Source organism: Furipterus horrens, unplaced genomic scaffold, assembly GCF_987537825.1.
Source record: "Furipterus horrens unplaced genomic scaffold, mFurHor1.1.pri manual_scaffold_1, whole genome shotgun sequence".
Lineage (NCBI taxonomy): Eukaryota > Metazoa > Chordata > Mammalia > Chiroptera > Furipteridae > Furipterus > Furipterus horrens.
This window is the reverse complement of record NW_028327171.1, coordinates 197688957-197705244: the sequence shown is the minus strand read 5'-3', so window position 1 is coordinate 197705244 and position 16288 is coordinate 197688957. Positions and strand designations below refer to the sequence as shown.

The 16288-nt window shown below is 51.6% G+C and overlaps 1 protein-coding gene across 2 annotated transcripts in view; it reads left to right on the top strand.

Annotated features, from left to right (window-relative positions):
* Positions 1-14878, top strand: part of LANCL1 (LanC like glutathione S-transferase 1) — a 53254-nt gene extending 38376 nt beyond the window's left edge. For both annotated transcript variants that reach the window (XM_090283351.1, XM_090283343.1), the window contains exons 8-10: positions 12939-13115; positions 13571-13643; positions 14243-14878. In XM_090283351.1, the coding sequence (XP_090139477.1) occupies positions 12939-13115; positions 13571-13643; positions 14243-14319 (327 nt within the window). In that variant the 3' untranslated portion in view covers positions 14320-14878. The remainder of the gene's footprint in view (positions 1-12938; positions 13116-13570; positions 13644-14242) is intronic.
* The last annotated feature ends 1410 nt before the right edge of the window (positions 14879-16288 follow it).

Genomic DNA, 16288 nt, shown 5'->3' with positions numbered 1-16288 from the left:
TCAGTCACTTCCGCGCTGGCGTCTCTGTCAGCGGGTCTGGGGAATCACATCCGCGCTGGCGCCTGGGTGAGTGGGGCTGTGCGGTCACGTCTGCGCTGGCTTGTGTGTGAGCGGGGCCCCGCTGTCATATCAGCGCTGGCGCCAGAGTGAGCGGGGCATTGCGGTCACGTTTGTGCTGGCATTTGGGTGAGTGGGGACCCGCTGTCACGTCCGCGGTGGCATGTGTGTGAGCGGGTCTGGGGAATCACGTCCGCGGTGGCATGACCGTTAGCAAGCCCGCGCGGCCACATCCGCGCTGGCGTCGTCGTGAACGGGTCTTGCCGCGCGCTCACGTCCGCGCTCGCGTCCGCATGATCGGGGCCTCACGGTCACGTCCGCGCTGGCGTGTGCTTTAGTGGGGCCCTGCTGTCACATCAGCGCTGGCGCCTGGGTGAGCGGGGCTGCCCAGTCAAGTTCGCGCTTGCCTGTGGGTAAGCGGGGTTGCGCGGTCACGTCCGCGCTGGCATGTGGGTTAGCTGGGCCCCGCTGTCACATCAGCGCTGGCGCCTGGGTGAGCGGGGCTGCCCAGTCAAGTTCGCGCTTGCCTGTGGGTAAGCGGGGTTGCGCGGTCACGTCCGCTTTGGCGTGTGGGTAGGCCGGGCCCCGCTGTCACATCCACGCTGGCGCCTGGGTGAGCGGGGCTGCCCGGTCAAGTTCGAGCTTGCCTGTAGGTAAGCGGGGTTGGGCGGTCACGTCCGCGCTGGCGTGTGGGTGAGCCAGGCCCCGCTCTTCTATCCGCGCTGGCTCCTGTGTGAGCGGGGCTGCCCGGTCACCTCTGTGCTGGCGTGTGGGTGAGCGGGAACCCGCTGTCACGTCCGCGCTGGCGCCTGGGTGAGCGGGGCTCCGCTGTCACATCCGCACTGGCGCCTGGGTGAGCGGAGCTGCCGGTCAAGTTCGCGCTTGCTTGTGGGAAAGCGGGGTTGCGCGGTCACGTCCGCCCTGGCGTGTAGGTTAGCGGGGCCACGCTGTCACATCCGCGGTGGCGCCTGGGTGAGCAGGGCTACCCAGTCATGTCAGCGCTGGCGTGTGGGGCAGCGGTGCCGGGGAATCACGTCCGCGCTGGGGCCTAGGTGAGCGGTGCTGTTCTGTCACGTCCACGCTGGCGTGTGGGTTATCGGGGCCCCGCTGTCATATCAGCACTGGCGCCAGAGTGAGCGGGGCGGTGCCGTCACGTTCGTGCTGGCATTTGGGTGAGCGGAGACCCGCAGTCATTTCCGCGCTGGCGTGTGTGTGAGCGGGTCTGGGAAATCACGACCGCAGTGGCATTACCGTTAGCAAGGCCGCGCGGCCACATCCGCGCTGGCGTCGTCGTGAGCGGGTCTGAGCGCGCGCTCACGTCCGCGCTCGCGTCCGCATGAGCGGGGCCTCACGGTCACGTTCGCGCTGGCGTGTGGGTGAGCGGGGCTGCTCTGTCAGATCCGCGCTTGCCTGTGGGTGAACCAGGCTGCCCCGTCACGTCCGCACTGGGGTGTGGGTAAATGGGACCTCACGGTCACGTCCGCACAGGCAGTGGGTAAGTGGGGCTGCCCGGTCACCTCAGCGCTGACGTTTGGGTGAGCGGAGACCCGCTGTCATGTCCGCGCTGGCGCCTGGGTGAGCGGGGCTGCCCGGTCAAGTTCGCGCTTGCCTGTGTGTAAGCGGGGTTGCGCGGTCACGTCCGCGCTGGCATGTGGGTGAGCCGGTCCCCGCTCTTCTATCCGCGCTGGCGCCTGTGTGAGCGGGGCTGCCCGGTCACCTCTGTGCTGGCGTGTGGGTGAGTGGGGCTGCGCGGTCACTTCTGCTCTGTAGAGGAGATCAGGGGCTGCGCGTTCACGGTGCGCCGGCGTGTGTGTGAGCGGGGCTGCTCAGTCACTTCCGCGCTGGCGTCTCTGTCAGCGGGTCTGGGGAATCACATCCGCGCTGGCGCCTGGGTGAGTGGGGCTGTGCGGTCACGTCTGCGCTGGCTTGTGTGTGAGCGGGGCCCCGCTGTCATATCAGCGCTGGCGCCAGAGTGAGCGGGGCGTTGCGGTCACGTTTGTGCTCGCATTTGGGTGAGTGGGGACCCGCTGTCACGTCCGCGCTGGCATGTGTGTGAGCGGGTCTGGGGAATCACGTCCGCGGTGGCATGACCGTTAGCAAGCCCGCGCGGCCACATCCGCGCTGGCGTCGTCGTGAACGGGTCTTGCCGCGCGCTCACGTCCGCGCTCGCGTCCGCATGAGCGGGGCCTCACGGTCACGTCCGCGCTGGCGTGTGCTTTAGTGGGGCCCTGCTGTCACATCAGCGCTGGCGCCTGGGTGAGCGGGGCTGCCCAGTCAAGTTCGCGCTTGCCTGTGGGTAAGCGGGGTTGGGCGGTCACGTCCGCGCTGGCGTGTGGGTGAGCCGGGCCCCGCTCTTCTATCCGCGCTGGCGCCTGTGTGAGCGGGGCTGCCCGGTCACCTCAGCGCTGGCGTTTGGGTGAGCGGGGACCCGCTGTCACGTCCGCGCTGGCGCCTGGGTGAGTGGGGCTCCGCTGTCACATCCGCACTGGCGCCTGGGTGAGCGGGGCTGCCCGGTCAAGTTCGCGCTTGCTTGTGGGAAAGCGGGGTTGCGCGGTCACGTCCGCCCTGGCGTGTGGGTGAGCCGGGCCCCGCTGTCACATCCGCGGTGGCGCCTGGGTGAGCAGGGCTACCCGGTCATGTCAGCGCTGGCGTGTGGGGCAGCGGTGCCGGGGAATCATGTCCGCGCTGGCGCCTAGGTGAGCGGTGCTGTTCTGTCACGTCCGCTCTGGCGTGTGGGTTATCGGGGCCCCGCTGTCATATCAGCACTGGCGCCAGAGTGAGCGGGGCGGTGCCGTCACGTTCGTGCTGGCATTTGGGTGAGCGGAGACCCGCTGGCGTTTGGGTGAGCGGGTCTGAGAAATCACGACCGCGGTGGCATTACTGTTATCAAGGCCGCGCGGCCACATCCGCGCTGGCGTCGTCGTGAGCGGGTCTGAGCGCGCGCTCACGTCCGCGCTCGCGTCCGCATGAGCGGGGCCTCACGGTCACGTTCGCGCTGGCGTGTGGGTGAGCGGGGCTGCTCTGTCAGATCCGCGCTTGCCTGTGGGTGAACCAGGCTGCCCCGTCACGTCCGCACGGGGGTGTGGGTAAATGGGACCTCACGGTCACGTCCGCACAGGCAGTGGGTAAGTGGGGCTGCCCGGTCACCTCAGCGCTGGCGTTTGGGTGAGCGGAGACCCGCTGTCACGTCCGCGCTGGCGCCTGGGTGAGCGGGGCTGCCCGGTCAAGTTCGCGCTTGCCTGTGTGTAAGCGGGGTTGCGTGGTCACGTCCGCGCTGGCATGTGGGTGAGCCGGTCCCCGCTCTTCTATCCGCGCTGGCGCCTGTGTGAGCGGGGCTGCCCGGTCACCTCTGTGCTGGCGTGTGGGTGAGTGGGTCTGCGCGGTCACTTCTGCTCTGTAGAGGAGATCAGGGGCTGCGCGTTCACGGTGCGCCGGCGTGTGTGTGAGCGGGGCTGCTCAGTCACTTCCGCGCTGGCGTCTCTGTCAGCGGGTCTGGGGAATCACATCCGCGCTGGCGCCTGGGTGAGTGGGGCTGTGCGGTCACGTCTGCGCTGGCTTGTGTGTGAGCGGGGCCCCGCTGTCATATCAGCGCTGGCGCCAGAGTGAGCGGGGCGTTGCGGTCACATTTGTGCTGGCATTTGGGTGAGTGGGGACCCGCTGTCACGTCCGCGCTGGCATGTGTGTGAGCGGGTCTGGGGAATCACGTCCGCGGTGGCATGACCGTTAGCAAGCCCGCGCGGCCACATCCGCGCTGGCGTCGTCGTGAACGGGTCTTGCCGCGCGCCCACGTCCGCGCTCGCGTCCGCATGAGCGGGGCCTCACGGTCACGTCCGCGCTGGCGTGTGCTTTAGCGGGGCCCTGCTGTCACATCAGCGCTGGCGCCTGGGTGAGCGGGGCTGCCCAGTCAAGTTTGCGCTTGCCTGTGGGTAAGCGGGGTTGCGCGGTCACGTCCGCTCTGGCGTGTGGGTTAGCCGGGCCCCGCTGTCACATCCACGCTGGCGCCTGGGTGAGCGGGGCTGCCCGGTCAAGTTCGAGCTTGCCTGTAGGTAAGCGGGGTTGGGCGGTCACGTCCGCGCTGGCGTGTGGGTGAGCCGGGCCCCGCTCTTCTATCCGCGCTGGCTCCTGTGTGAGCGGGGCTGCCTGGTCACCTCAGCGCTGGCGTTTGGGTGAGCGGGGACCTGCTGTCACGTCCGCGCTGGCGCCTGGGTGAGCGGGGCTGCCCGGTCAAGTTCGCGCTTGCCTGTGTGTAAGCGGGGTTGCGCGGTCACGTCCGCGCTGGCATGTGGGTGAGCCGGTCTCCGCTCTTCTATCCGCGCTGGCGCCTGTGTTAGCGGGGCTGCCCGGTCACCTCTGTGCTGGCGTGTGGGTGAATGGGGCTGCGCGGTCACTTCTGCTCTGTAGAGGAGATCAGGGGCTGCGCGTTCTCGGTGCGCCGGCGTGTGTGTGAGCGGGGCTGCTCAGTCACTTCCGCGCTGGCGTCTCTGTCAGCGGGTCTGGGGAATCACATCCGCGCTGGCACCTGGGTGAGTGGGGCTGTGCGGTCACGTCTGCGCTGGCTTGTGTGTGAGCGGGGCCCCGCTGTCATATCAGCGCTGGCGCCAGAGTGAGCGGGGCGTTGCGGTCACGTTTGTGCTGGCATTTGGGTGAGTGGGGACCCGCTGTCACGTCCGCGGTGGCATGTGTGTGAGCGGGTCTGGGGAATCACGTCCGCGGTGGCATGACCGTTAGCAAGGCCGCGCGGCCACATCCGCGCTGGCGTCGTCGTGAACGGGTCTTTTCGCGCGCTCACGTCCTCACTCGCATCCGCATGAGCGGGGCCTCACGGTCACGTTCGCGCTGGCGTATGGGTGAGCGTGGCTGCTCTGTCAGATCCGCGCTTGCCTGTGGGTGAACCGGGCTGCCCCGTCACGTCCGCACTGGGGTGTGGGTAAATGGGACCTCACGGTCACGTCCGCACAGGCAGTGGGTAAGTGGGGTTGCGCGGTCACGTCCGCGCTGGCGTGTGGGTTAGCCGGGCCCCGCTGTCACATCCACGCTGGCGCCAGGGTGAGCGGGGCTGCCCGGTCACCTCTGTGCTGGCGTGTGGGTGAGCGGGGCGGCTCTTTCAGATCCCCGCTTGCCTGTGGGTGAACCGGGCTGCCCAGTCACGTCTGCACTGGCGTGTGGGTAAGTGGGGTTGCGCGGTCACGTCCGCACTGGCAGTGGGTAAGTGGGGTTGCGCCTTCACGTCCGCGCTGGCAGTGGGTAAGTGGGGTTCCGCGGTCACGTCCGTGCTGGCGTGTGGTTTAGCGGGGCCCCGCGGTCACATACGCGCTGGCGCCAGTGTGAGCGGGGCTTCCCGGTCAAGTTCGCGCTTGCCTGTGGGTAAGCGGGGTCGCGCGGTCACTTCAGCACTGGCGTGTGCTTGAGTGGTCCTGCGCGGTCACTTCTGCTCTGGAGAGGAGTTCAGAGGGTGCGTGGTCACGTCCACGCCCTAGTCTGGGTCAGCGGGTCTGGTGAATCACGTCTGCGCTGCCTTGTGGGTGAGTGGGTCTGCGCTGTCACGTCCGCGGTGGTGTCTTTATGAGTGGGGCCGCGTGGTCACTTTTGCGTTGGCGTGTGGTTGAGTGGAGCTACCCGCAGGAGCATCATCCTGTCCCACTGGCATCAAGGGGAGCCCACATTTACTGAGTTCGTACCATGTGGGAGTCTCTAAACTGAGCCCAGGGCCTTTGCGGGCCCTCTAGGATTTGCATCCCTCCCCCAGAGTAGTTGGGGACCTTGGATCTGAGTTTTGCTGCATCAGAGGGGAACTTTGGGATATGAGTGAGGGGCAGGAGGTTAGCCGTCACTAGGCAGTCAAGATGGGTTACATTTTGAATGTGGAAAGGTGGGGATAGGGCAGTGGCCTTCTGGAGGCAGGGCAGGTTTGGGTTGAGCCCCCCCAACCCAGAGAGTTTAACGTGTGCTGGAACTGTAGGAGTGGCCAGAGTGTTTTCAGGGTTGGGTTCCATCTGCAGCGCTGCAGCATCCTTGTTTAAATAAACCCGGTCCTCGTGGAGGAGTCTTGCTTACAGAGGAGAAGCTACCATGGAAAGAAGAGCTCATATTCAAGAGCTGAAATCAAAGTCCTTCACCTGGGCCGCAAGTGTAACATGTGAAGCGGAGAGCAGTCACGTCTCATATGGTGTGGTATTTATTTCCTCCTGACTCTGGCTCGGAGCTTCCGTTTTCATTGCCCTGTTCTTGGCTTTTCTTCCTTTCCTCCTTTTCTTTCTTTCTTTCTTTCTTCCTTTTCTTTTTCTTTCTTTCTTTCTTTCTTTCTTTCTTTCTTTCTTTCTTTCTTTCTTTCTTTCTTTTCTTCCTTCCTTCTTTTTTCTCTCCTCCTTCTTTATTCTTTTCCTTCCTTCCTTTCCCTCTCTCTCTCTCTCTCTCTGTCTCTTGTCTCTGGTCTCTGTCTCTCTCGCTTGCCTGTGATTTGGCCTGGGCCAGGAGAGGCCCTGGGTGTTCTCAGGCAGTCAGTGAAGGAAGGACCCAACTGCTCATTTCATGGTCTCTGAGGGGTGCAAATCCTGGTACCAGGCACAGAGTTTTCCCACCAGGAGCCTGAACAGCCTGTGGTAGAAGGTCAGCTTTCACAAGTGGAAGACCACGCGGGGCTGTGCTCAGCCCAGAGATCAGCCCACTGGGGCCAAACTGCAGAGTCTCGTGTCCTTGCCATACTCAGCATGCTTGTACATGGCTGCATGTGTGTGAGTGTGCATGCATGTGGCTGTGGGCGCAGGCTCTCCCTGTTACCCCAGGGAGAGCAGGGGTTCTCTTCTTCCCTCCCTGACTCCCTCGTGTCCACTCTCCTGGATCTCAACCCTGGTATTTGAGTGGTGAGCCTTTGAAACAAATAGTCTTTAAAAACCAGACTCAGAAAGGGAGGTAGGGGATTTTTCTTTCTCCTGGATGTGGCAGCTGAAGATCCCTGGAGACATCTGGTCCCTAGAGCCCCAGACTCGGAGGTTCTGGATTCACTGTGAGAGGCTGGACGTGCCGAGGGAACGATGGTCTGACATCAGAAGCAGTGAAGGGAAGACTGCCACACCACCCCCCAATGTGCTCCCGCCTGTTTTCACTTGTAGGGGCCACATCTCACCCCCTGGCCCTGGAACAGCTACACTGGTGTGTGTGTGTGTGTGTGTGTGTGTGTGTGTGTGTGTGTGTGTGTGTACACGCATACCAACCCCCCCCAATTTTATAACTAAGATGTGCAAAACCTGTCAAGTCTGCTGCATAGTGACAGATGAGCACCTCTGGTGTGTCCAGAGCTGTGCTTGGTACTTGGAGCAAGAATATAACAGACATGGTGTCTGCTCTCAGGGAGCTTTTATACTAGCCAGGGAGGAAGATGGGAACAAAGTACAAGCTGACATTTAAACAGGAGTCACGGCACCCACGTGAAGGAAACAGCAGGGTGCTGTGAGAGACAAGCATGGGGTAGATTTAATTTATGTGCCGCGAGTAGGTGACGGAAATGGCCTCTCTGAAAGAGAATTTTATTTATTTATTTAATCAACATTGAACTATCTGCTAAGTTCCTACCACTCAAGGTGCTCCACAGCACAGGGGATAAAACAGGGAACTCCCTGTCCTCCATGAGTTTGTCCTTCCTGTGAGCAGTGATAGACAAGATCCCAAAGATAAATAGGCACTAACAAGAGGTAAGTACTAGGGAGGGGGTTTGAGCAGGAGTGACGGCTGCCGGCTGTGCCTTCCACCCACGGGGTATGGGGCCAGGCTTTGCTGCAGGGGCGCCCTGTGGGGAGAGACTGGAATGAGCAGGGCAGCGAGCCTCACAGGTACTGGGGAAGAGCCCTCCAGGCTGCGCAAAGAGCAGCTGCCCCCATGCAGGGACGCTGTGGTTTTCAGTGCGGCTGGAGCGCAGTTGAGGGAGGCGAGAGTGAGCTGGAGAGGAGGCTGAGCCCAGGGTGCAGGGGCCCCCTGTGCACCGCGGAGATGCTGGCTGTGGCCCTGAGTGGGAGAGGGAGCCCCTGAAGGTGCAGAGCAGGACAGCGTTGTGATCCGATGCCTCTTTCACAGGACCCCTGACTGCTGGGAGTCACCGAGGCAGACACTTGCAGAGGGGTGCCGGGAGATTTAGGAAGGGAAGGGGACATACCTGTTACGCCCCCAGGGCGGGGCTCAGGCCTGGGAGAGGAGAGCTGGGATCCCTTCTGAGTCCCGCCTGACAAGACTGGAGGACATGCATAAACAGCCAAGGACTGAGGAGCCCTGCGTGGCACCTGTTTGTGACAGGCTTGGAGTTGTTATTCAGTGACTGGGGTGGGGTTCCGAGGGTGAGGAGCCAGGATGCCTGGGCTGATGTCCCAGCTCAGCCGGGCACTGCCAGGCCAGTGGCCTGGGGTCTCTGAGCCCTGGTTTCTCTGTGGTAAATGGGTATCGTGACACCTGCCACATTCAACGGGGCTGCTGAGCAAAAGAAATGGATACAAAAGTGCTTCAGGCATTTTAAGCACAGTACAAATCTAAATGTAAAAGGAAACCTAAGTTTGGATTCTCAAACTTCCAGATTTGATAACATTGGAAACTTTATCCTTGAAAGATTTCTGAACCAAAGGAAAGAAAACATTTCCTTTCCTTTTAATGTGATTAAATTTTTTTCTTGGAATAATTTTAGGTTTATCAAGAGATGTAAAGTGAATACAGAGAATTTCCATATTCCCTTTACCCAGTGTCCCCTAATGTTATATTTTACATAACTATGGCACATAGCTTTTAGGATTTGCTTCTTGCCTTTAAGCCTTGTCATTTTAACTATGATGTGGACCTTCTTGAGTTCATCTTGTTTGGGACTTTCTGTATTTCCTAGATTGTATGCCCATTTCCTTCACCAAGTTAAGGAAGTTTACTATTATTATTTTCTCAAATAGGTTTTCTATTTTTTGCTTTCTCTCTTCTCCTTCTGGCACCATCATAATGAGGATATTGGTATGCTTGAAGTTGCCCCAGAGGCTCCATATACTATCTTCATATTTTTAGATACTTTTTTCTTCATGTTGTTCTGACTGGGTGTTTGTTTTTTGTTTTGTTTTGTTTTTTTTTTTTTTTTTTTTTTTTTGCTTCCTTATATTCTAAATAGCTGATTTGATTCTCAGCTTCTTCTACTCTACTTTTGATTTTCTATACACTGTATTTTTTAAATTTCAGTTAATGTATCCTTCATTTCTGACTGGTTCTTTATTATGGTTTTCATGCTCTTTTTTATGCTATTGATGTTCTCATTAAATTCACTGAATATCCTTATAACCAGTGTTTTGAACTCTGCATCTAATTGATTGCTTGCCCCCATTTTGTTTAGTTCTTTTTCTGGAGTTTTATTCTGTTCTTTCATTTGTGCCATGTTTCTTTGACTCCTCATTTTGGCTATCTCCCTGGGTTTGCTTCTATATATTAGGAAGAGCTGCCATGACTCCCTGGATTGGAAGGGTGGCCTGATATAGTAAGTCTCCTATAGGGTCCAGTGGCACAGCCTCCCCTATTATTCAAGCTGGGCACTCAAGGTGTGCCCACCATGTGGGCTGTGTACACCCTTCTCTTATAGTTGATACTTGATTGCTATTGGCAGATCAATGGGAGGGATTTAGCCAGGCTGCTCAGCTATAAGGACTGGGTATGTGTAATGACCACCAACCTCTAACCACTGTGGGGTCAGCTGTGCATAGGTCCACTCCACAGAGCAGAACTACTTCAGCAGGGCTCTGGTGTCCACTGAGTCTGCCCTTTGAGTGTATCACTTGTGGAGGTGGTCGGGTGATGGTGCTCTGACATGGTCTGTAGCTGTCCACTAGTTGTGCAGGTTCTGGGGCCTGTTCTAATCTATAAAAGGGAATGATAACACACTTCTTCCCTTCAATTCTCCTAGATGTGCTATTAGTAACTGTTTCTTGAACTTAGTATATGTATTAACTTATCCCAAAAGTTATAGCTTCTTAGTAATATTTGTATCACATCAGCATCTCTTTTTGATCTTTTAACATTATACTTCTCAGGATATCTCAATTTTGCCACATATCTCCCTCACCCTGGAAGTGGAGTTAAAGTTCCATGGTAATATTTTATTTTATTTTAAAGTTCCATGCTTATTAATTTCTAATTTTGCTGATTTAACTGAGATATATCTTCAAATGTATTTCTTCAAAATCATCAAACCTCTCTAATGCCACCTATTGCTCTATATCCTTGTAAGTATAAAAGATTCACTTTCAGATGATTTCCACTGAGATGATTTCTTAGCTTTCATGGGAGCACAGAACAACCCGATGTTCTTGCATGGGATCTAATAAAATGTTATGAACCTCTCTGCTTCAGAAACACTCCACTGTTCTAAATCATCCTGACAGTGTTCATAATTTGTAAGGAGCAAGATCAGCTAAAATTCTTAATGGGAATTGTGACAGATACACAAAATAAAAGCTTAACTATATTTTACAGTTGAAATATTTATAACATTTACCTTCTAAGTTTTTAAATTTTGGTCATGAACTGACTTATCTCCAGATTCACACAAAATTTTGACAATAAGATGTTGGTACCTATTAGCTTTGAGTTGTTGGATATATTACTTTCCTTATGATTTAATTTATCTGTAAAATGGCAGTGATATTACCTACTACAAGAAAATCTGCATAATTCTTCCTTGTGCTCTAAATTCAATTTATTTTTCCTTTTCAGGAAAATATTCCTCTTTCCAAGGTCATTAAATATTCAGGTTTTCCCGATTTACTATCTAATAGTTAAAAATAATGCTCGCAACTGATTAAAAAAATAATTATTAAAATTGACATCACAATATTTTACTTAATTATTAAAATCAAGTTAGACTCTTCTAAATTGTAGCTATGAACAAAACTTCTCAAAAATGTTTTCCTTAATTATTTTATATTAATTTCCCAGAGACAGGTTATTTCCTTCAAACTTTTTAAAACTTAATGTAAATGATATTGCAGATAATGATGGTTATACATTTAAAATATTTTATTCAATTACCTATAATTATATTCTTTAAAATTTGGTTACCTTAATTGAAATATGTAATTACTTTAATTTACCTGTAAACTCCATGAGGAAATTGAGGGTTACAGGGATTAAATACATTGATGAAAGTTAAACATGTACAAAATATTGGAGTTGGGATCTAAATATACCCAGTTCTGTTTGCTTCCAATTTGATCTTCTTAATAATAGTTTAATTTCTCAATGAAACAGAATCCAGTAGCGCAACAGGAATCCCATCAACACAGATAAAATTTTATTCCACCATGCTTAATTAAAAACAATGGAGAATAAGTTAATATGTGTTTATAGTAACTAGCCTCCTCCTGGCTGGTTTGGCTCAGTGGATTGAGCATCGGCCTGCGAGCTAAGTGTCGCTGGTTCGATCTTCCAGTCAGGGCACACCAGAGAAGGAAAACTCTGACTCCAAAAAACCTCCGCTGCCTTGCGGCATACCTCCTCAGGGGAAAGGCTAAGGGAGTAAACCCCGACAGAAAATCCGGAGCCGGAGTCCCTAAGGCGGTTTGACATTGTAGTCAACACCGGCAACTCCTGCGGCGCACCTGAAGCCAAGCTGTATTGACTCCGTCTTTCCCTTGGATCCTTCAGCTGCGAAGAGAGGGGGGGTCTGCTGCATGGGCAACAGCAGACCCTCCATATCACCCTGCCTAGGCTCTGTAGCTTCAGCTTCACTGGAGAGGACACTCCAGCGTCATCGCAAGATGTCGATTCAACACGGGAGGAGACACTGTCACTCCCGAGTCGGACTGCACAGCCATTCTCGGCGGTGCAGATAGACTCTCAAGAAGCTATGCCATCGTCTCTCGAGACGGACGGCTGCCGATGATGATGATGAGAACAGGCAAAATCAAACAGAAGGAAAATAGAGTAGAAGTTACCTGGTGCTGGGGCAGCAGTGGGAGGGGGTGGGGACAGATTGAACACTTAATGGGTACAGAGTTTAAGTCTGGAAATAGGCAGAGGTAATGGTAATACAACAGGTGAGTGTAATTAATGCCATGGAATTGTATATTTTAAGTGATTAAAATGGCAACTTTTATATTATGCATATTTTACCATAATCAAAAATGCCAGTATCACTTCTAAAAAGCATGCTATAGTAAAGATATAAGCAAGATATCTATGTCTATTAATGCCAGATCTACAGACTAGCATCTCATAGTTTAAATAAGCTTTTAGTATATCAGATTTTACTTTTAGAAACTTGAAAAATCTTTTAAAACTTACTCTATTTTTAAGGACACTTAGTCTGCAATGAGATATTTAAAATGTCTACTCAGAATATTCCTCAAGTCTTCAATCAAAAGAAAGGGGTCCAGAAAAGTTTGTAAAGGTGTATCTTCATTCTTCTGACAAAGGACAGTGTTTTATAATCAAATCGGTTTTTAGAATCAATTTTATAAACAGTTTATCCTTCAATATGTAAAGAAACTTCCTTATAGTGAAGGGCGTCATTGTGACCAAAGAAGATGGCAAGTGTTCATTGGAAAGTGACCGATGATAGCATTTCAAGTAGAATAACGCTGCTTCACCAACAACACCGTGTACACAGACACACAGACACATAAAACTTACACCGTGCAAACAAGGTCATGCCCAGTTATTTAAAAAACAAGCAAACAACGAAAGCTAGTGAAGCTTTATAATTAGTCCGCACTGATGTAACACGTCTCTGTGGCTCTAAATTCCCTATCCTTTCTTGTCAAGCCATTTCCCTCTCTCCTCCCTTCCCCCCTCTCCTCTCCTTTCCTACGAGGGAAGAATATCAGTAATTTTCTTTCACGTCCTTTAGAATAAAACTGTGTCCCCTGATTCTGCAGGTGTTCAGAGAGGAACAGTATCTCAATGACGCCTATCAGTGTGCTGACGTGATCTGGAAGCATGGGCTGCTGAAGAAGGGGTATGGGCTGTGCCACGGCACTGCGGGCAATGCCTACGCCTTCCTGACGCTGTACAACCTCACGCAGGACATGAAGTACCTGTACAGGGCCTGTAAGGTAGGAGCCAGAACTGCCTGATAGAAAGCGCCCTTCCCGGGGGCTGAAGAAAGGGTTCTAGTTAATCCGATTGAATTCATTCATTTTGTTAAACAGTGTCTCTGGGATGGGCAAACAGTTATTTAAGAAAAACCTTCAAAACTCTTTCAGTGGAATTAGCTTTTTTAAAAAGGACATAATTCTACTCAACAGCATTTGTGGGGGTAAGAAAAACAGAGAGTGGTTTTATTCCTTTGTTTCTTCTGTGCTCACCTCGGAGATACGTGGCTCAGACAGCTCATTAGATTCCCTCCGTGTTTCGTACTCTCAGGCCATCTGTTGCTCTGCATTAACCTCTTTTCTCTGCCTTAAAGATAGTGTTTGACTTCTTAGAATAATTCTTAGGAACAATCTATCAACTTTTGGGGGTCTTTGGAAGAAATCACAACAGTAATTTGACTTGGTCTCATTTTCAGTTTGCTGAATGGTGCTTAGATTATGGAGAACACGGATGCAGAACACCAGACACCCCCTTCTCCCTCTTTGAAGGTATTTTTCACACATTACTTTTTTGCCTTGTAATATCAGCATCTACTTCTCTGCCTAGTAGTTAATGTATTTAAATCAGAGTTTTATCAACAAATTAATTTAATAATTTATTACGCTACTTTTTATTTTCTAATACAACTCAGTAGTAAAAATCAGTTAGCTCATGGGCTTCCGCAGACCTAATACCAATAGCTGTAATGGGGGTGGCCATTATGGAGCCAGGCATCTGCTGGGTATTTTGCGGATGCCATCATAAATCATCTCAGCAAAAACATACAGTCATTATCCTCACGTCACAGATGAGAAGCCCGAGGCTCAGACCAGCAAGCGGCCCGTGGTGCTCACGTAGGGTAAATGGTGGGCTTGCCTTAACTTGTCTGGTTCCACTCTCCCTCCTGTCTTCCACCTGGATGAAGTGGCTAAACACCTCAATACTGATCTCCTCTAATAATTAGCTGCAAGGAATATAAATATAGATAGATACCCACTTCATTTAAATCATTGCCATTAATATTGTAATGTTGATGCTACAAAATAAAGCCACTCTCTAAAATGGAGTCATTTGGTGTATTAACTTATGCCTCTTTCTCTTCCTTCAGGAATGGCTGGAACAATATACTTCCTGGCAGACCTCCTAGTGCCCCCCAAAGCCAGGTTTCCTGCCTTTGAACTGTAGAGGAAAGCCTGTGCCCTGCAACGCGCCGCATGACCCTGTCTGTGTATCAGACCTGAGCCAAGTGCTCTCATCACTTTTCAAGGAGACAGAGTCAAGCTGTGTACTTCATTTAGTTGATTTTTTTATCAGAATTTGTCTTCAGTTCACTTCCCTTTCTTTATCATTTACTTTTATTTAAAAATATCTAAGGAAATCGTTTAACTTCACTTTCTTCCAAAAAGGAAGTTGGGTGATATGGACAATATGTTGAGGGCATATATGTATATATATTTTAAAAGTTGGAGTAACCCTTCCTCTTATATAAGCTTATGAATAGAACCGTCTGTTACTGTTCTAAAAATGTTTAAAAGAAACTAAACGTAGGTAAACCAAGATAAGTCTATAGTATTGTTGCACATTGCCCCTACCTCTGCTCATTAGTATTTTTTCTCCAACAGGACAGTTTTATGACTTTGCTTTCCTCTGTGGTTGCCTATAAAAGGGGACAAAAATATAACTTTGTGCTTCTAGGACAAAAATTTCAAGAGTTACAAACTAGTTTAGGGATGTAAATATCATTTTTTAAATGCACAATGCTTATTTAAACTAGAGATAAACATACTTTGAAATTTGCCTCTTTTTGTTAGTAAAGCATCCAGGCTCTAGTCAACATTTTCATCAAAAATTTCTCAAATGCAGTGGTCATTGTGAAAATTCTGATTTGATGGTTAGTTCTAGATAAGCTAACAATAAGTTTATTGGTTTTTCTAAAATAAGCCAGTGTAGTTTATAACTATTTAATTAAATTTGTTTGTTCTCTAGAATGAGTGTAAGATCAAGAAACCAGTGTTCTGGGTGTGACTGTGCTGTGACTGAGGACCTGAGTCCACCCTGCCTGCCTAACCTTCTGCACTCTGACTTGTGTGTTGCTTACTTGGCAGTGACTGCCATAGCGCTGGCTGCCTGGGGCAGGCCGTGATTTCCTTCCTAGCAATCAGTCTGAACGCTGGCCTTTTCACTACCAGACACAGCACTCTTCTGTTGAAAAGGAGGGAGGGGTGCTGTATATATAGCCATTAACTTGAGGGGGGAAAAGAAAACACTAAGCTTTTGATAGAAATCCAGTGATCATGCTTAGAACAAGTGGATGCTGCCTCTTCGCGTATGTCAGGCTTCCCGGTCATCAGTTTCTGAGCCCTCAGAATCGGGTGTTTATGTAGTAGAAGTAGATTGCCTGATGCTCCAAATATGTGCAAATATTTTGAGTCATAAGCTTCCTTTTTCCTCATTCCATCACTTCTTTTCCCAGGCTTGTTTTACTCGTTCTCTGTTTTGATTGATTTTAGAACATTTTGCAGCTTTAAAAAATACAGGGTCTAAGAATTTTAAGTGTGCCTATTTCTCGGCTCCCTGAGTCATAAAAACATGCTATTTTCTATTGGAGCTTTGACCCAGACCCTCGCTGAGCGTGTGTGCTGGTTCCTGCAGATTGCAGTCCCCCATTATTTTCCACGTAGCACCAAAATAGCTAATATTATTGGAAGTTGTCTGACCCTTTAAAGGCTACCAACAACAGGATCTAAAACAAGAGCCCACTGCTCAAATCCCAGGATTAGCTTGTTCCTCTGTGACCTGTGCTAGTCGGGGACAGCCTGGTGCCTCTCAGGTTTCTGAGGTACCACTGACAGCTGTGCGCGAGCTCTGCCTTTCTCCTGAACGTTTCAGGTCAACACCGTCAGCATTCACAGTAAAAGCTCCTTTGCCTTTGGCTGGGCGTCCAGCTTGAAAGAATAAAACCCATTTGGTTTAGTTAATTGTCTTCCCGTCCTGCGCAATTATAGTTACTAACTAAGGGAAAAAGAACAAAACACATTTTCTCGTAGCCAGAGACTTGATCACAGTGCTTCTCCAAACATCTTGATTAATGGAACCCCAGGAAGACTTCAAGAGAAGGAGAAGAACATTTTGAATAAGATTCTTGTTAATATTT